We start from the raw sequence: 20301 nt of genomic DNA on the forward strand, positions 1-20301 counted from the left end.
CTGCAGTATGTGAAATTCGGAGGAACCCCAACCCTCTCTAATAGCACATTCAAGATCAGATGGTTGGTTATTCTCTCTTTTTTACTGGGATTCTTTCCCCACCTCTCTGCACAGCTTCTAGATGGGACATGCATTCCCTCCTCTTTATGAGCATCACATCTCCATGGCAACTGGTGGGCTGTGTCTCCACATCACATTTGTGGCGCAGACGCTCTGACATCATGCCATGCATCTGTTGGTGTGGCACTAAGACATCCCGTGGCACTGCATTGGCACCTTGATGCAGCTGCAGTTAGGCAAGGTAAATAAGATTGTTTTGTGTGTGTGTGTGTGTGTGAGTAATATATATATAAAAGAGTCAGTCAGATGGCACTCTATATAGTTGTATATAGTGGTGTTGCTAATCCCATATAAAAGATACAAAACACATTACCATTCTTGCGTCAGGTAAAGAGAGGCAGCACTCGCACCCAGTAGTATAAAAGATAGTTGTATTCAAGGCATATACAAGCAGACGCCCAATCTGACGATTCGGTCCCGGAACGGGACCTTTCTCAAGGGGGGGGCACCCCCCTTGAGAAAGGTCCCGTTCCGGGACCGAAACGTCGGATTGGGCGTCTGTATATGCCTTGAATACAACTATCTTTTATACTACTGGATGTGAGTGCTGCCTCTCTTTACCTGATGCAAGAATGGTAATGTGTTTTCTATATTTATATATATATTTAATCTTATTATTTATAGCCCTCAGCTTGACAAAGGCTGCCTGGCAACCGAAACATTGGACCTTAATGCTAATTAAACACCAGTTTCTTTGTTTTTTGCATATTAGTCCGTTGTACCTTGAAGAATCTTTCAAATTGCCTTGATGATTCTTTGAACTGGCCCTGATGAAGGTACCAGAAATGTTGGCTCTCAAATTCAACATTAAATTATAATTGGTAGGTAATTGTGTCTCAGACCTTCATAATTATTGCAAAAAAATAATAAGTAAGGCGCTCCTTTAAGAGGACAGTAAAGTGATATTAAAATGATATTAAAAATGTATCAATTAAACTTATAAAAGTGCTTATGTGTATTATTGATACTAGTGTGGAGAACCTAGACTACATTGATATACCCACTGCTGATACCCAATTGGGAAAGTGTGAGTCCCCATTTCTATGAATACCTAGTTGTCATTTATGTAGAAATTACTACACTATATTATTATTATTTTTTCCACATATGGTGAAATCTGCGCTCCCCAAAAGCTACTTTCTTCATAATCATTCCCTGATCCCAGTACACGTCAATGGAGATTTTAGAAATCTTCAACGGTTTTTATCATAAATGTCCCTTAAAGCAGCTGTCACACGCTAGGCAGGATGTTCCCAATTGTGCCATTTTTATTTATAAAATGTTTTACCAGGAAGTTATACATTGAGCGTTACCTCTCATTTTCAAGTATTCAATGTAGAACAAATCCTTCCTTCACACTTTGCTGATACACTGCCCCTTACAGGATGGCGCTACCTAGACCTGGTTTTCACTAAAAACTTTTCTCTTGGATTTCTCCATTTCCCTCTTTCTTCTCTCTGACCATCACCTTGTCTCATTTTCTCTCACTTCTTCCCTTCTTCAGCTCCATATAGTTACATAGTAGATGTGGTTGAAAAAAGACATGCGTCCATCAAGTTCAACCTATGCTAAATTTAGATGACAGATACTTTATCCTATATCCATACTTACAGTATATTGATCCAGAGGAAGGCAAACAAAAAACAGTGACATATTCTCATCCAATGATATCTCATAAGGGGAAAAATAAATTCCTTCCAAGAATTGGCAATCGGATTACTCCCTGGATCAATATCCTTCCCATGTTTACTTATTTGGTATATCCCTGTATACCTTTCCAAAAAGATGTCCAACTTTTTTTTTTTTAACAAATCTATTGCATCTGCCATCACAGTCTCCATGGGTAATGAATTCCACATTGTTAATGCCCTTACTGTAAAGAATCCTTTCCTTTGTTGCTGGTGAAATCTCCTTTCCTCCAACCTTAAGGGATGATGCCGAGTCCTTTCTACTGCCCTTGGGATGAATAGTTATTTTGAAAGCTCCTAGTACTGTCCCCAAATATATTTGTACTGTATATACAGCTCAACCCCGTTATAGTGCGGTCCTCGGGGGCCTCCCGATCCAACCGCGCTATAACTGGGGTTGCGCTAATTTTTTTTTAAAAAATGCCCGCCGCGCGCCAGATCGGGAGGAGGAGGGAAGAGGTGGAGTGAGGCGCCGGCAGCCCTACACGTCCCCCAGCAGCCACCGTACTTCCCCCAGCATTCCCAGCACTCCCCCCAGCAGCCTAATTTCCCCCTGCATCTCCACACCGATTTTCCCCCCCCTGCCAGCCCCGCACCGATCCTCAGACCCGCACCAATCCCCGCCAGCAACCTCACAATGCCCCAGCAGCTGACACCAAAGGTAGGGGGGGGGCTGAGTGTGTGCAGTGTGCTGTGAGTGTGTGCGGTGTATTGTGCTGTGAGTGTGTGTGCAGTATGTGCAAAAAAAAAGCCTTGCACCGATCCCCGCCAGCAGCCCCACGATGCCCCAGCAACTGACACCAAAGTTAGGGGGTGGGATGGTGGGGGGGGGCTGTGTGAGTGTGTGCAGTTTGCTGTAAGTGTGTGCAGTGTATTGTGCTGAGTGTGTGTGCAAATGTAAAAAATAAAATAATATTCAGGGTCCACACTCAAACCGCATTATAGCAGATCGTGCTATAATGGGGTTGAGCTGTAGTTATCATATCCCCTCTTAGGCACTTCTTTTCTAATGTAAATAAATCTAATATAGCTAGCCTCTCCTCATACGTTAGATTGTCCATCCCCTTTATTAATTTGGTGGCTCTTCCCTGCACTCTCTCTAGTTCCATAATGTATTTTCTAAGGAGTGGTGCCCAAAATTGTACTCCATATTCACGGTGTGGTCTTACTAATGCTTTATAAAGGGACATAATTATGTTTACTTCCCTTCCATCCATTGCCCGTTTAATACTAGATACAATCTTGTTTGCCTTTGCAGCTACTGCATGACTTTGGGCACTATTGTTAAGCCTGCTGTCTTCAAGCACTCCTAACTCATTCTCCATCAAGGATTCCCCTAATTTATCCCCATTTAATTTGTAAGTCACCTGTTTCTTCTTGCTTCCCAAATGCATAAACTTACATTTATCTGTATTAAACCTCATCTGCCATTTACCTGCCCTAGTTTCTACTCTCTCCAAGTCCTTCTGGAGAGAAATTACATCTTGCTCTGATTCTACTACCTTACACAATTTAGTATCATCAGCAAGAGACTTTGCTCTCTATGCCAGCCTCAAGGTCATTAATAAACAAGTTAAAAAGCAGGGGTCCCAGTACCGATCCCTGAGGTACTCCACTAACGACTTTAGCACAACCTGAAAAAATTCCATTTATGACAACCCTCTGTTGTCTATTCTTCAACCAGTTCTCAATCCAGGTGCATATATTTTTACTGAGTTCAATTTGCTTTATTTTGTACACCAACCTCTGGTGTGGAACCGTATCAAAAACCTTTGTAAAATCTAAGTAGACCACATCAACTATATTACCCTGGTCTAAATTCCTACTTATCTCCTCAAAGAAACAAATAAGATTAGTTTGGCATGATCTATCCTTCATAAATCCATGCTGACTGTCATGATAATATCATGACATATTAGGTATTGTAATCCCTTGGGTGCTTAAGAGGTTAATGTGGGTACAGTTTGATTTAAGAAAAATACAAAGAAATGTTTTATGGCCTGCATGCCCATTTGCCAGGCTTGGTTGTAGGGATGTTAGAATCTAGAGCTATAAGTAAATTATGGTTCTCCAGACACTAACATAAACAGGACCCTGGCTCAATGTATTTCAAAGCTTAAAGTCCTAAAACTATCAATCTCACAGGTGATTTACGACAGGGGGTGGGTTTATGTGGTTACATGGGAAGAAAGAATATTTCAATCTGGGCAATGATTATGAAAATCAGATATCACTAGAGGAGTGTTTTGGATAAAACACGTGAATCTCATATTCCTGAACCGGTGGCCTCTCTGAGATAAACATATGACATAGGATGATTTATATTGTTTTCTTTTATGTTATATCTTTTTTATTTTGAGAAACTGTTCTGCATTCTATTGTAATTGTATGTTTCTTGTAATCCTTTTTTTCTGTAACCTAAGCACTGTATTTGTGTGTGTGTGTGTGTGTGTGTGTGTGTGTGTATGTGTATATATATATATATATATATATATATAATGTATGTATATATAGCAAATGGAAATATTACTGTGTGCTCATTTGCATGTGTTAGACAGGTCTGCAACCCTGCCTTTCACCATAATCACCCAGCATACAGTGCTTCCACTACAGCAAGGGATTCTGGGAAATGACATGCAAATGAACACACAGTGTCACCTTTTGCTTCAAAACCATATCACATGGTCCCCTATAAGCTTATGCTTGCTGCATTGCACAGCTTTTGAGCACAGCCTGGGTTAAGATGCAGAGCCAGTAACCTACCCACAGACAGCTGTTTTGACCTTAATGGGTCTCATTAGTGTGAGGTTGGTTATACTGGCTTTGCAATATGAAGCTTTCCACCACGCATTAGTTAAATTAGGGTGGGTAAAAAAAGTGGCAAAAACCGTCCACCGTAAAGCATATAGCGAATGGAATGAAAATACTTAACCTTAACTTAACCCAGGCTGTGCTAAAAAGGACCTCTATGCAGGTGAAAAGTGAGAGCGCTTGTGAGCGCGAGTATTAACCCTTGTCCCCTATGCAGGTCGCGTACTCGCAGGGTGCCGTATGTGACACTGACTATTACTAATAATTTTGTTTTCCATTAGGTATTCCTGAATATTATCCCATATTAAACCTCCAAGTAACTTCCCCACTATTGAATTCAGGCTTACATGCCCCGCTTTCTCTCTGATGTTCTCGCCCTTCTAAACCCAGACCCTGGCTAAATTTCCACACGTGCATGCTGCGTTCCTGCAGTCGTTCCTCTGAACGCCTCTGGAGGAAATCTCACACTCACACCAACTTCCTTCACTACAAATATATGCTATCCTGTTTCAACTCTGCCCTCTCTCAGGCTAGAGACCCCTAGTTTTCTTCACTAATCCATGCCAACTTCTCTGTCTTTGACTCCCTACTCAGACTACCCTCTGCTGTCTATTCTTCTTCCTCCATCTCACCTCAGGACTTTCCTATTTCAAGGAAAAGGTGGAATCCATACGTAACAACATCCACTCTGTACCCTCCTTCCATCCTACACCTCTTCCCAACTCCTCCTGCCTTCCTCGACTCTTTTTAAGCTGTCACAGAGGATGTATCATTGCTGATCTCCTCTTCTCCCTCTACCACATGCACTCTAGATCCCATTCCCTCCCATCTCCTAAAACCTCTTGCTCCTACTATAATCCCTACACTCATTTTTAACTCCTCCCTCTCCATTCAACATGTAACAGTTATACCATTACTAAAAAACAGCAAGCTTGACCCTATCAGACAGTTCCCACAGACTGGTGATGTAGTACTTTACACACTGACACAGACACATTCTTTTATACACAATCATAGTGGTATATTTTATCAAATTTTTTTATTTCTCCCCCATTATTCAGCCTTTATTATATTGATAATTATTGCACCACGCTTCACTGCTCGTGATCACTAACAATATTGGGATCCTGGTATACAGTTTAACGTTTTAGTTTGGCACTTGCGTACATGTTATCTGCATACTACTACTTTGTTGTAGTTTTCTTTTTTCGTATTTAACATTTACACATACCATTATCTCTGACTTACCTACTCTGTGAACGGAACCTATGGATAATCATTTACCATACTGATATCCTCTGTATCTGTACTTTTCATTCACAAATAGAGTAGCGGGATCCAGGTATATAGTATAAGTATTACAGACTGTGGCCTGTTCTCACTTTTAGAGGCGGACCATTAAGATTTAGACCATTCTTACATCACCTATCCATCATAAATAATTGAGTAATAGAGTCTCCTCAGTGCAGATATCTTGCCCTATACTTACCTATTATGTAATATGATCATGTTATGCAATATGGACACATATACTTTTCCATCTTAATGCTCACTTTCAACATAAATGTATAATATCCACTTATTCATTTAAATACCAGAGATCGCGAATCCGTTCCTGTAATATAGATTCATTTTTTATATTAATCTCTTTTCTATCATAATACTCCTAGGTTAGCGGTGTTTCAATTTTCGTCATTCTATGCCCTGTCTCACTATAATACGAGACTATGGCAATCCAAGGGTTACATCTCTGAATTGTCCTGGAGATCTTACGCACAACCTCTGTCCATTGGGTATATAAAGCATTTTTAGTGAGTCACCGTTACTAATCCTTCCCTGATGAAGTGTGCCGAGTCACGTGAAACGTACGTTGGGTTTTTATGATGTCACGATGATGAAGTCCGTTGGTGAGGTTGTGTATCAATGAGCTCCATGATGGGACTGGTTGGAATCTGTTTTTTTCTTTACCTTCATCTTCACTCAGCGATCATCTTTAGCTATGTTTGCTATGTATGTTAATTGGCATCATCTATCCACTGTACTATGTATGTATGTCTTTATTTATATAGCGCCATCAGTGTGCATAGCACTTCACATTAGTAATACACGTGACAATCATATAAATAACAAATAATACAAATAACAGATCATGCGAATACGTGCTTCAGTCATAAAAATAAAATTTCGGAGTCCCTGCTCCGAAGAGCTTACAATAGTATACAGCAGGGCCCCGGGCAAACGGCGGGTTCCGTTCTAAGGGCCCGCCGTATAGTGAAAATCGCCGGAAAGCGGAACGAGCGATTTTCAGCTGTGCGCATCCCGGCAATTTCCCCCTTGTGCGCATGCGTGACCTCCGTTCTGCGCGCGCAACCTCCGTTCTGCGCATGCGCTGGCGGCAACAGCACGTTCTGCGCAAGCGTGACCTCAGCAGACATGGTGCCGCCGTATCAGCGGATCGCCGAGAAGCGGGGCCTAGCTGCACTGTACTATAGTGCACCAGGTTTATGCTATCAGGGCCGACTTCTGTAGCATATGGATAATGTTACCACTCTATATAAGTAGTCATATCTAGGCTTCAGTTGTTCCTCTGCCATTTTGTGTCATCCCCGGTTGTTCCTCTGCCATTTTGTGTCATCCCGCTCCAACCAGGGATTGTGTGTATTTAAGCGATATGAATGGGGGTTACATTAGTGTGTACTCATCAGCATCGGGTGACAGAATGGCAGAGCAGTGACCACATGGAGATAGATTTTTCTAGCTTCATTCCTATTACCATCAGATTGACGTTCACACCTGCACCTACTAGGTCATATAGGTCCATGATAGCCAATATGTGTGGCCCACGATATACCTAATGAACAGATAGAATGGTATTGGTATTTAGTAGCTGGGGGAATCTTTTCTGAATTGTGATTTCATAATTTTAAGAGACCAATGGTCCATCGTGATACACTTCCCAATGAGTTCTTCTGAGTGCGGCTCAGTTTATTGGACACTCATATGAAACCGACTGTTTTTTTGAGTTGTTTCTGCTCACACAGTATATCATAATATATACAATATATATGTCTCCTGAGCTGACCCGATACCTCACCACTGGGGATTAAGATGTTCACTGTATATAGTACTTCACTTATTGCAATTTATGTGTTAATAACATTTTATTTTTTCAATTATGTTCTTGGAGTTAGGCTGTGGCCACGCTAGCGCTGAACGCGTGCCGAGTTTAGTTTGTGCAATTTAAATTGTCCCCGCTCACGCGGTGCGCGCACGCATGCTCTCCCAAGCTTGGCGCGACAAAAAATAAAGTGAGTTTGCGTGCTCAACAATGCCCCCACGCTTGCCAAATAGCCAGGACACCCGGCGAGCTGGTGACATCACCGCTGTCAAGCATGAGCGCGGTTTGCGCCAGCGGGACCGCAGCCTTATAGTTGACTCGCTATTTGGCCACTTGGAACCGTCGGACTAGAGATGTTCATATTTTAGGACTAATAAAGTATATTGTCCCGGTTTTCTTCCTACTGTGAGTGCCATTATTAGGGACCTTTTCTGTGACCTCTAGGGGGACATTATTGTATACATCTGGTAATATTTCCCTACCTGCCCCTCCAGGTGACCACTTGATATATTGGTTCTAATTATTGATCCATGTAATACTAAGGCTGAGAGGTATGGTCACTGCATAGTTAAGAGATACTCAGCGTTTACTAGCAACTATCCGGGGCTAACTAAGTTTCCTCTGAGGACCTCTGCGGGTGAAACCAGTGAGGCGCTCACAGTAACGGCTCAATTCACGAATTCTGACGTTATTCGCATTTCCTCTCCCACCGAAAGTGGTCACGTGCCGAACCACGTAAATCTGGGGTTTGTAGTTCTGCTCGTGGTCTAATGTTCTAGAGGTATATGCAGCAGGACCACAATTCCCAGAACCCTGTCTGCTCCATTGCGAAGTCTTTCATCGAATTGGCAATACAAACGAAAATAAGGGAGAATCAAAGGAAACACAGTGGATATAAGACGGTGGAAGGAGGTTGAGGCGTTCAGCAGTGACATCGTTCTTGTATGTTTATTATTACACTGGTAATAGTTTGATTTTTTTTAATGATGTGTTCAGCCCTTAAAATGCTGCTGCAGTTTCTTTTTTTGTCACCATTTCTGTATTTACAGCTCTCCCACTCCCCGCTCTCCCTTCCACTCCCAGCTCTCCCTTCCATCCTTTCCCAATTATAGTGGGTATTTAGTATTTTCCCCTGCTATATTTCTACTGCCCGTCCTCTTCTCACTTGCTCAGCGGACTTCACGGCTGTATAAATACAATGAGACGCTATCTGTCAGTGACTTGTCTCTGTTCGTCCCGCCGAATAAGAACTACAACTCCCAGAAGGCAATGCGTTGCCGCGTGACAATTTTCAACCAATCAGTGACCGGGACACTCAGAGTAAGTTGGTGCCATTGCTTTTGAGCGCTCTGATTTGACCCTGAGAAAGTTCTCTGTCTCCCAGCAGGTATTGTATTTAATACAACATGCATATGCTTATATTGTGTCCGTACATATGTTTTGTTATTGCAACATTTCACATTTGAGAACAATACTGGGGCCACCATAAATATACATAGTAAATGCTTATTTTCTCAGTGGCCAGCCTTCTGACATGTTTATTTTCTCAATGAGGAAAACGTTAATGGAATGGGCCATATGTAATTAATTTGCCCCCGTACAAACATCTAGCCTTTATTTAGCTGTGTGTACTCTGTTAGTGCAATCATTGTAATTTATTATTTTGGAAGAAACACCTGTATGTATGACCGCGTGAGACCTCTGTAAATTCCCTTGCTGTGGCTTTAGGCGACGAGTCACCATGGAAACCCGGCGTCAAATGAGGCTGCATGGTCACGAGCATCATTTGATGCCGGAGACGAGGGGGGTGGAGGGGAAGCAGGCAGGGGGGTTCAGACTGAAAAGTCTGCGCACCACTGCATTAGAGTGTTAGGCTGCGGTCCCAGTGCGTTCTACGAGGCGTGCGCTGTGCACACTGTACTGCAAGTTTTCACACATACAATTTTTTTCTGTGCGGTTCAGCCAATGAGGTGCGATCCAGATGCGTGAGGTCACGGCCACGCCCCCGCAAAACCTCTGCCATGCCCCCTTCCGTCGCAATCTCTCCCTCTCTTCCAGGACCGTGATCTGCGGTGAAGCGCTCTGCATGCGCCGCCCCCCGCCAGGCGCGCGTGCTATAGAACGCACTGGGACCGCAGCCTTAGCAGTAGATTGACAGAGGAAAGATTGGATCTTGGTAATATTATGGAGGAAGAAGCGTCAAATTTTAGCCAATGCCATGAATGTGAATGGACAAGGAAAGGGAGGAGCCAAATTCCATTCCTAGGCAGCGTGCTTTGGCAAACATCATAGATGGTAGTACCGTTTACTGTGATGGAAAAAAAGGGATATTTGGCCAGGTTTGGAGAAATATGAGGAGCTCCATTTTAGACATTTAGTTTAAGGCGGTGGAGTGCCATTCATGAGGATATAGCCAGGGAGCAATCAGAGACTTGGGACTGGATTGCAGGTGTGAGGCTAGGAGTGGATAGATATCTGTGTATCATCTGCATACAGATGATACCTAAGGCCAAAAGAATTGATGAGGTCACCAATAGACAGGTGGTGTACCTGTGGGTACACCAACTGAAAACAAAGACATGTTGGCAACAAGACTGAAAATGTGCGATGGGAGAGAAATTATGAGAATCGGGATAGAACTTTGTTACCAATACCAAGAGTGGAGAAGAGAGTGATCAACATTATCGAAGGCAGCAGAGTGATCAAGTAGCATTAGTAGGGAAAAAGAACCATGACATTTTGCTTCATGTAGATCATTGACTACTTTAGTGAGCACAGTCTCTGAGTGAGCTGTACGAAAGTTAGATTTATAAAGGGACAGCATGGGAATTAAGGGAGTTGAACATACGGGAGGACACTAGATATTCTAGCAGTTTGGAGGCAATAGAAAGGAGGGATATGGTGTTAGTAGGGCACATAGTGGAATGAGAGAAAATCATCTTCGAAACTTTCAACTCTGTAACAGGAGAAAGGTAGTCAGGAGTGGATAAACGAAGTTTAGGTAAAAGCAGAGAGGAGGAGGATGGGACAAGTAATCTAATTGTGGAGGACAGCATCCATCTTGCCTTTAAAGTGACCGGCAACGGCTTGAGGAGATGTGAAGGAAGGATGGGAAGTGGGAGGAGGGAGTCAAAAACAGAAAAAAACGGTTTGGACTGGATTTGTGAATGTTGATGAGTGAGTAAAAGTAGTATTTTTTGGCCTTGGAGAGAGCAGAGTTAAAACTGGAGAGAAGAAATTTATAGTGCAGAAATCAGAATGAGTATGAGATTTCCTCCATAGATGTTCAGAGGAGCGAGTGCAAGTGCGAAGGAAGCATATTTGTGAATTAGCCAAGACCGTGGGTTACAAAGGATGTGCCAAGACCGTGGGTTACAAAGGATGTGCTAGAGCTGAGAAAGAACATATGGGTCAAAAGAGGAAGGTGGGATAGTTCTGTAATGGTTTGATGGATCCCGCTGAAATGAATGCATTGCCATTGATGAACTTTAGTATTCATGCCAGCAAAGTCCATTAAAAAATAGACTGATGCCTCTCATTTCTAGTCAGCATTTGTTATTACTTTACCCTATACCAGAGTGTCACCGACAAGCTAGTACGGCAGCCACATAATTACTTGTGCAATGACAGCACATGGTTACATCCAGTCTCCCGATGTCAGCAATAGAAGAACAAGTCCTTCTCTTCTGTGTAAATCACACCAGCTGAGGGACAGGCAGAAAGAAAGCCATGATTTGCACTGAACATCATAATGCATAATGCACTGGTGTGCAGGACCTTGTGATTGACAGTAACCAGTGCATGTTAGCCCTTCGGGGCAGGGACACCTTTTCCTAATGTTACTTTTATGTCTGAAACGCTTATTCCTATTATTATGTCACGTGTTACTGCTTTAAAGTGCTATGTACACGTGCATTGCTTACATTTCATTTAGTATTGATTTTAACTAAAACTGAACCTATCTGGGGATTTCGCAGAGACGGGTCATTTATCCATTCTTTGCAAGTGGGTGCTAACTCTTCTAGGTTGATGGGACCAGCTATACCAACTACTAAAGTGAGGACATGAAGTGCAAAACTGCATAAACCACTGAAATGTGTGTGTGTATTGATGGACATGTCTTTTATTTCACCCTAATCAACTACTGTATGTAACTGTGTAACCTTTGAGCTGACAAAGGGGCCTAGCAATCTATTGTACTGCGATGAGTGGTAGGATCCTCTGTCAACGTAAAGGTTTGATAAGACCACAAACCAGACTATTACTCATTTAATGTGTGTCGCTTTTGCAATGTATGAATGTGAACTTTTTTCAGATTGTTCCCAAGAACAGTTATAGCCTTTCCCCTCCGCAATAAAGCTGTATTCCCAAATGCAAAAGTGTACAATAATAATGTTGCACACTAATTTAGAAACAATGTCATTTTTTTGTATGTTGCCCTCTGCCATAGACGAGAATCGATGGGAAGACTTCAAAAACAGGTTTGCCAATTAGTGCTGGATCACTTTGAAAAAAAATACACAAAAGAGCTTGGTGACTCTTGGACCACAATCAGGTGAGTTTAATATTTAAAAAATGTAATTACAGACTCCAACAAGTTTCTAAGAAAGACACAGAAATACAAAGTATTGCAAAAGTATTCAGCAGCCTGTTTTTTTTTTCTGTCTCTGAGGCTAGAATATCACAATAGAATAAAAAAATCTGTTCAGAGTTTACATTTTTTTTTTATTGAAGGGCGACTTTAACACAAACTTTTTTTTTATAAATTGAGTATTATGCATAAGTACCTTCAAGAGAACAAATGGGTAAAGTTTAAGATCACTGCAAAATCACAGTAATCGCTGCATTAGGTGTTCAAGAGGAGTTTCAAAGTATGCAACGATCTCTTAACATATTCAATTTCATAGTTATGTAGCAGAAATTGGTAGAGCTAAGAAGGTCACATTGTACTGGAATTGAATACCTAGAGTTACAGGTGGTGCACAGAAATCCTTCTCCACCTATCTCTCCCGACCTCAGAATCTTTCACAGTATTGACTCACCAAAAGAAGTTTCTCTAATTTGCACTCACAATTACCACATTATGGTATAATTACTCTCATTATAATAATAGATACAAATAATGTGTGATCGTCAAAAAGACACCACAGAGGGGCCATAAACACATGGCAAATATAGTATATTGTGTAACTGGGGGGGGTGATGCAGCGCTGGGGCCATGATGCCATCGTTCGTGCGGTGGCAGGTCAGTGAGCGGGCGCTTACCTGGCTATTGTGGACGGGGCGTGCCGAGGGGCGTCACGGAGCTGGTTCACCCTCATTGGGTGAACTGCTCACGTGACCGGCCTGTCACGCCAAGAAATCAGTTTGAACTGAGTTTTTGCGCGCACGCACGCAACATGGACGCGAACACTGCCTTAAGGCAGCCTGTTCCCTCATGTACCATGGCCACAGCCTAACACTAATTATACTAGTAAGGAGTGATAGTGATATATAATTATCTAAGTGAAGAATAGGATATGAGACTTTTCAAAAATAAAAAATTAGAAAAAATTGAAACAATGTCCCACAAATTGTGATATAGTGTCACTGTAAGAGATCTTGGCTTTATAGAGCCTATTCCTTTATCCAGGCAAAACATACAGTGGCGGACGCCTTTATTCTCCTGCGGCCGCCACCGCAATGTGCGGGCAGACACGGCTGTTTTTTTTTTTCTGACGCATGCCGCGCGTCACTGGGGCGCCGGTCACGCGTGCCAGGGTGCGTGCCAGGGTTCCGCCGGCATCCCCGAAGATGGATGGAGGCTGAAGGGGTAGGTGGGGTAAGGGGGGTATATGTGCATCAGGCGTTGTGCAGAGGCGGTGCAGTCAGGAGGTCGCGAGGGGAGGGGGAGGGGAAGATGCGGCTGGCGCGCGGCCAAGTTCGGCACCAGCCGAAAAAAGCTACAGGTAACCATGTGTAAATGTTAGATAAAGCTGGCCGCAGCAGTACAAAAACAACAAAATAACACACTCCTATCCCTTTGTAAGGGATAACTTACTTCCCCAAACCCTATCTGCAGGACTGGAGGGATATTCCCATTACCAATCTATCACCCCAAAGTCTCAGGAGGTACCTTAAGCAGGTGGCCCTCCATGTCGGTCTCTGGCAGGTTTCTGGGTTCACTGTGTCCAGTAAATATAGGTGTCTGGGTGTTTTGATCTCAGCTCACCTTTGTGCTCAAGACAGTGTCTGTGTGCAGGCTTCTCTGCTTTCCTGTGTCAGCCCAGTTGTGAACTCCGGAATCTCTCTCTTGTTTCAAACAGGAGGCTTTTCGTAGAGCTTTAATGTGGCCAGGTGGAGTCTAGTTAGTTGCCTGGCTGCAATTAACCAGCTCCCTGCTGGGTTTAGAGGCAGTTTCTCTTAAACAGTGATAAGTCCCTGTTACAGTCCCGAATCTAATAGTGTCCAGAATGTTCAAAATGCAAACAATGTCCAGAATTATACTTAAGTCCAGCTGCCAGATTCCAAGGAGGGGGTTCCACGTCCTTCCAAAAGTGAAGTATTGTGAAACAAGTTGGTGTCCTCTGGTGTGTAGTCTCAGTACATCATAAAGATATGTAGAAGACAGAAATAATATGTGACAGTATAATATTGCACACACTGTTTAAAGTTCTTTCAGCTTCCTAACGAATATTAAGATCACTAAAGTTCCTATAAAGGAATAATATTGAGTTTCTTTTACTCTAGATTGGTGTTGTTCAGGGTTAATTAACTACAACCTCTTTCGCTCTGGGGCTAGCAATTTATGCTTCTTATTCAGTCAGATTGCATAGACTGATAGGTGATCTCATAAGCTCCCAGATGAGCAAATATTGAGGTTTGTGACCCTACCAATAGATAGAAAATAGTAGGTGTATAAAACAAGTGGTTCTTTTCAGTGGTCTCCTGATTTAGGTAGCCCGAATTGTGGTAATTAAGTGTTAGAAGTTAACACAGAACTCTTGAGTAAATACCGCAGACCCCTCAATATGCAGACGTCCCAGCACCGTAGTAGTGATGGTTCCTGGAGGAGCGCTTCGAGTGGAGGTAAACACACAGCAGGTATTGCAACAGCAGTGGACGCCTCAGTGTGCACGCATGCGTCACGATGGATGTTTCGCAGTTTTGATATAAAGCAAAATGCAGCCTATAACAAGAAATCAAAGGGTAACATCCTACCAATGGAAATGACGTTTATCAGATGATGCCAATGATATTTGCCCATCACTGGTTGTGGCAACAATCCCCCTTTATAATTTTTCTAGCAAAAAAGTAGGATACAGATACCTCAACAATAACCAGCAGCTCCTTCTGTATATGGACACAGCGTCATTATAGCCCTCTACACCCTGATCTGAATAACATAAGCAGACAGGACTGAAACATACATAGCATAGTATGTAGTTCTCTTGACCATGTTTTTTAGAGACTAATGTGATGTGTAGGTGCTTAGATCCGGTACCTCCACCAGAAGGAGCCCCTGCGCACTTCCCCAAAGAATTTCAGTTAAATGCAGAGGGAGCACGCGAGGCCTCTGTAAGTTCCCTTACCTTGTCTCCGGCAGCTTCTAGCTACGTCATGGGGGTCACATGATGTGTCACAATGCCATGGCAATGCTACACCACGTGACGTCAGAAACACCGGATACAAGGTGGGGGGGGGGGGGGGCAAGCAGGTGGGGCAGACGAAAAAGTTTGTGCACCCATGTGCTAAGGCACCCAGTAGAATCAATGAAGAAAATGTGCCAGACCCGTACTCTAAGATAATATGTTGGGAACAAAGGAGACTACAGTACATACTCCAAAAAGCCTGATGAGGGGGTCAGGGGCCCTAAAACATTGCAGTATGTTTGCAGTTTATTATGTAAGCAAATACACGCATCTTGTTTGTTTGGATTGATGAAGTATTTTAAAAACCTCAAGATTGTTTATTGAAAACACTTTTTGGAATATGTAGTCTCCTTTTGTATATAATATCTTAAAGAGTGCTTGTCTGCCAGATTTTCTTCTGAGTATCAACCGTTGTCACAATTACTCCATAAGGTTGTGGGTGCACATTAAAGAATATTCTTTACTTCACTTCTTTTTGTGAGCCAATATTCAATCTTACCCCCTTTCAGAGCGATTATGCAATTTAAGACCGCAATGATCTTCAAAACACACTTTTTTTTTTTTTAATTCAAGTCCTTGTGGTCTGAGGTTTCCTAAAATCGTATTTGGATTTAATTTGGTTCCAATGTTATCATTTAATCCTAAACAAAAAACGTATTTACCTTATTCATGGCCTTCTGGGATTCTTATTCCTAGATGCATCTTGCTAAGTAGCCATTAGGAATAATGATGCATTTATTCTTTTTTTAATTTGGATGGAGAACTGAAGAGAAAAAAAGGACTTCATTATAATTATTTTCTAAATTAAACACAAATTACATTATATTACATATTTATATTGCTGAATAATGACAGGCAAGACTTTGGTCCACATTTTGGTAAACATTGGTAATGCATTTGAACGATCCGTAAGGTACACTACAGCTTCGTAAACATATATCTATATCTTCTATAAAACGATATTAATAATGCGACATGAAATGGTATAAAAAAAAAGTAGTCGGATATCATGTAGTACATACAGCTTCTTACAGCATGTTTAGCTTGGTGTGGAGGCAGGATCTTCACTTCTCCTGGACATGTCTCTTGTCCTGCCTGCTTCCTCCTTGTCCCGTCCTCCCCACACTGGTTTAATATAGCCACATGCCTCTCTAGCTCCAGTGATGTTCTGTTAAAGAACCAGAATTGAACGGGGAAAAAAAGTAATCTGCTATATTTGAGGTTCTGCAGTATGACAGTAAGTGGTGTTAAATATATTATTTATGCTTTCAATATTTCAATGCAAAATATTTCATAGTTACACAGAATATCATTTTGAGCAGATTAATATGCAGTGCCTCTCAAGCATTAAAGGCTCAATAGAATGTTAACGTTTTGCTGCTGAATTAGCCCGAACAGAATGCCCTCCAGCGCTCACAATGCGTAGGAAGCCTGGAGGGCATGTTATCTCATTTTTAGTACCATGGAGACACAAAGATAAAGTATTGCATACACCATTATTTTCAAATAAACCTTTTATTTATTTATTTTTATCTCTAGGGAAGTACTCACAACTCCTGGATGCTGGCAATATGCTGTTTTGCTTAACAAATTCAGATTTCCCTTGGAACTGGAAACGCATCTGCACATGAAGGGATATCACCGACTCTTTCATGAAACCTTATCAATCCTTCCAGAAACACTAAAGTGTTACATTAACAGAAACCCTGGCAAATTTCCCTCTCAGCGGCATCAGATTGGCAAGCTCAAAGAGTATTATATATTGAATGCTTCCTCGCTTCTGCCTGTGCTCGCACTAGCAGTGAAAGATGGGGACAGAGTGCTGGACATGTGTGCTGCTCCTGGGGGCAAATCTATAGCACTTCTACAGTGTGCATCACCAGGTAACATGCTGCACCTGTCAAAGGAATACATGCTGTAAACAGTCCTTTTTCACTCACCAACAGCCAATTAGATAAGGAGACAATCCATTAATACCAACACAATAATTTAAATGCATAGTTGAGTAGTGATATGTGATAAAGAAGAACATTGATCCACAATTAAGAATCACTTGAAGTGGGGATAACCTGGAGCTATAAGTGGAGGGCGTTTTGACCTAAGGGGTGACCCAACGTTTCCTCCCCACCCCCTCCCATGTTTCTACATTTGTACCATGGTTGCTACCTAGATATGTTAAATGTTTTGGTTGACTGTCAGGCATAGGTTCTAGGTAATGAGGTATAGGGAAACCTATTCTGATTGGCTGGTTTGATGGTGGAATGTTGTCGGTGCCGGTTTTAAGGGGTAGTGTCACACTTTTTTTTTTTTTAAATTGAGTCGCCAATGGAGACCTTAACTCCACCTTTATGGGTTATTTATTATAAACAAATCTACGTAAGTACCAGCACTCAATGTCTAATAGCTAAATTAGAAACCAGTATCATAAATGGGCATGTCACTTTGTGACATGCCCATTTATGATACTGGTTTCTGCAAACACATTTGATTTATTTCTGGTTCGTTTTATTATTAAATGTTTATTCTGCATTACAACTGTTTTCATCATTTAGCTATTAGACAGTGAGTGCTGGTACTTACGTAGATTTGTTAGTACTATACAGGGGAATAAGGGTCCCCTTTTGTTCCGTGCACCCTGCAATTGCATAAATTTAACACTATCGGAGTGCTGTCTATCGTCCCCTTTTACTCTGTTATTTATTATAGTTTTGTTTTATTCTTATGTTAAATTTACAATTGTTTACGGATTATTATATTTCACCGATTGTTTATTACACGGTATATTAAAGAATATAAATGAATGCATGGTTACATTTTAATAATGTAGTAAATAGGTTTTATAATAAAACAAGTTAATGTATGTTTGTGATTGTCACAGCACAAGAATAACGTGTACGGCTCTAAGGCTACACCTGAAGTTTCCTACCTCTGGGTTGAATAGTGATTTTGGTATATTTCCATACCTTTTTTTCTGTAAGGCAAGGGATTGTATTTGATATTTTAAGGCTAAACAGGTTTTATTTTCAAGTGTTATTTATGTACTCTTCAGTATTTATTTAATAAGTTCTGGTGGCCTTTACCACCGAAAGCAAATTGTTGTGTATGTGTAATTAATTTTAGTATTAAGGCTTATTTGGGTTGGAGGGGTGAAGTTAGGTATCCTGGGGTCATGCTTTGTACATAACTTTCACCTCCTCTGAACCATATAATTGAAACGTAATTGAGCAGCATTATATCTAAGGTTGTGAAGAATAACAGCAATCCAGAACGAAATATTACTTGGAAGTGGTGCTAAGTATGTACAGTAATGTTTTACTTCCCCATATGTAAAAAAAAAAAAGCAATCATAGAAACGAGTACGTACATAAGAGAACGGAATCACATTTACATAAAAGCACTTTATGTACACAGTCTGAGCCCTTATGCATTAAAGATAATTCTGTGCTTAATTACCAAGCCTAATGATATTTCATTTGAGATATTTGTAATCTTCTACTATTTCATGCAGTATATTTGTAATCAAGACAACTAATGTATTACAAACAAGTCATTAATTTCCATACATAAAAAATATTCAATTCATATAAATAGTTACTGTAGCACTGCTTATTTATTTCATGGGAATATGAAAACTGTCATGTGGCTTCTGAAAGCCACTGTACTTCATATGGTTTAGGCGTATCCCAATCTTAGAAATGACATTTCTGAGAGACTGATAGTGCAGTCAGTCAGACGCAAGGGAAAACAATGGTACTTATCTAGTTGCCACAAGAACTCACTTGTCAGATTCATTGCTCTGTGCTCACACAGCCTTCTGATAACTGCATCTGAAGTGCAGCTCTCTATCAGTGATGAATGTTACAGGATGTCAGGCCAGAACTGCTTAGTAGGATATATCTGGGAAATAAGATAGTAGTTGAGGTTGAAAAAAGACCATTGCGTTTAACCTATGTTAAATTTAGATGGCAGGGACATGGCTGGATCTCTGAGCAGCTGGACCAGCACGTTGTTTTTATGTTGTCTTATAACCAAGGGTATTCTGCTTTAGATGATGGTTCATTTAATTATTGTAATCATTATTTTTATATGTACTCAAGGGTGCATTTATATGTCTTTTATATAGGCTCCCCAGGCATTTTACTGTTTCTTGAATATACACTTCTATTCAATATTGAGAAGCAAGATAATGCACGTTTAACAACTTTCATTAACTTGGACTGTTGGTTACCCCACTTCTCAGTGTATTGAATGGGCACCATAGTACTGTATTGAGGATATACAGATTTGTTGGGTTGTGTAAGAATATACAAACAGGAGCATTTATTATGTCATTTTTAGCTTTATCGTGATTGTTACGCTTGATGTATTCATTCTTGGCAGGAACTTGAAACTGCACTTTCAGGCTGCAAACCAAAGACATTTGTGGTAGAGTGCGCCTTTACAAGCTACAGCAAACACCCAAGATGCACCTTAATTACCCCCACAGGTTCCCATTCCTTTTTCACTCAAACATAATTTTTGTTAAATTGTCAACTATAACTCATTTGTAACAGAATTATTTCACTGAATTGGTTTGGTTACCCTCTTGCTTAACCAAGGCTTGAATGTCTAAACCATTTACTGCAGCTTGCCAAAGCTTTAGATGGGTCCCTTCAGTGGTGACACGCTAATAAATGTGCCCCTTTGCATGGCCACACATTTTTAATAAAAAATCCTGAAAGTAAGTGTGCAGGTTACAGAAAATGGATTACATTTTTTCCAGATTATTTTTCATTTTCATTTCCCTTTAAATAGGACCAAAGCCTGCAGTAGTGTCACATGGCATCATCTGCTTCTTCTTGCTCCACCCAGGGTGAAACATACAACAGCCAGTCATTTTTCTTACTTTGAGCATCTTTGATAAGGCTCATGGTCCCAGATCCACAGAGGGGCA

At 41.3% G+C, this 20301-nt stretch overlaps 1 protein-coding gene and 1 long non-coding RNA gene across 6 annotated transcripts in view; one reads left to right on the top strand and one right to left on the bottom strand.

Annotated features, from left to right (window-relative positions):
• Positions 1-8559: 8559 nt before the first annotated feature.
• NSUN3 (NOP2/Sun RNA methyltransferase 3) overlaps positions 8560-20301 on the top strand; it is a 47775-nt gene continuing 36033 nt past the window's right edge. Inside the window, exons 1-3 of one of the 5 annotated variants that reach the window (XM_075594035.1) lie at positions 8560-8679; positions 12188-12292; positions 16908-17251. In XM_075594035.1, the coding sequence (XP_075450150.1) occupies positions 12198-12292; positions 16908-17251 (439 nt within the window). In that variant the 5' untranslated portion in view covers positions 8560-8679; positions 12188-12197. Of the gene's footprint in view, positions 8700-8779; positions 9125-12187; positions 12293-16907; positions 17252-20301 lie in introns of those variants that run through there. The other 4 variants (XM_075594034.1, XM_075594037.1, XM_075594036.1 and 1 more) reach the window with 4 other exon arrangements.
• On the bottom strand, positions 12272-16117 carry LOC142491443 (uncharacterized). Its single transcript, XR_012800401.1, has 2 exons — positions 16031-16117; positions 12272-14905 (listed from the first exon to the last, which is right to left on the bottom strand). It is a non-coding gene; the product is annotated as an uncharacterized LOC142491443 (long non-coding RNA).

The sequence above is a fragment of the Ascaphus truei genome, chromosome 3 (genome assembly GCF_040206685.1).
Source record: "Ascaphus truei isolate aAscTru1 chromosome 3, aAscTru1.hap1, whole genome shotgun sequence".
Taxonomy (NCBI): Eukaryota; Metazoa; Chordata; class Amphibia; order Anura; family Ascaphidae; genus Ascaphus; species Ascaphus truei.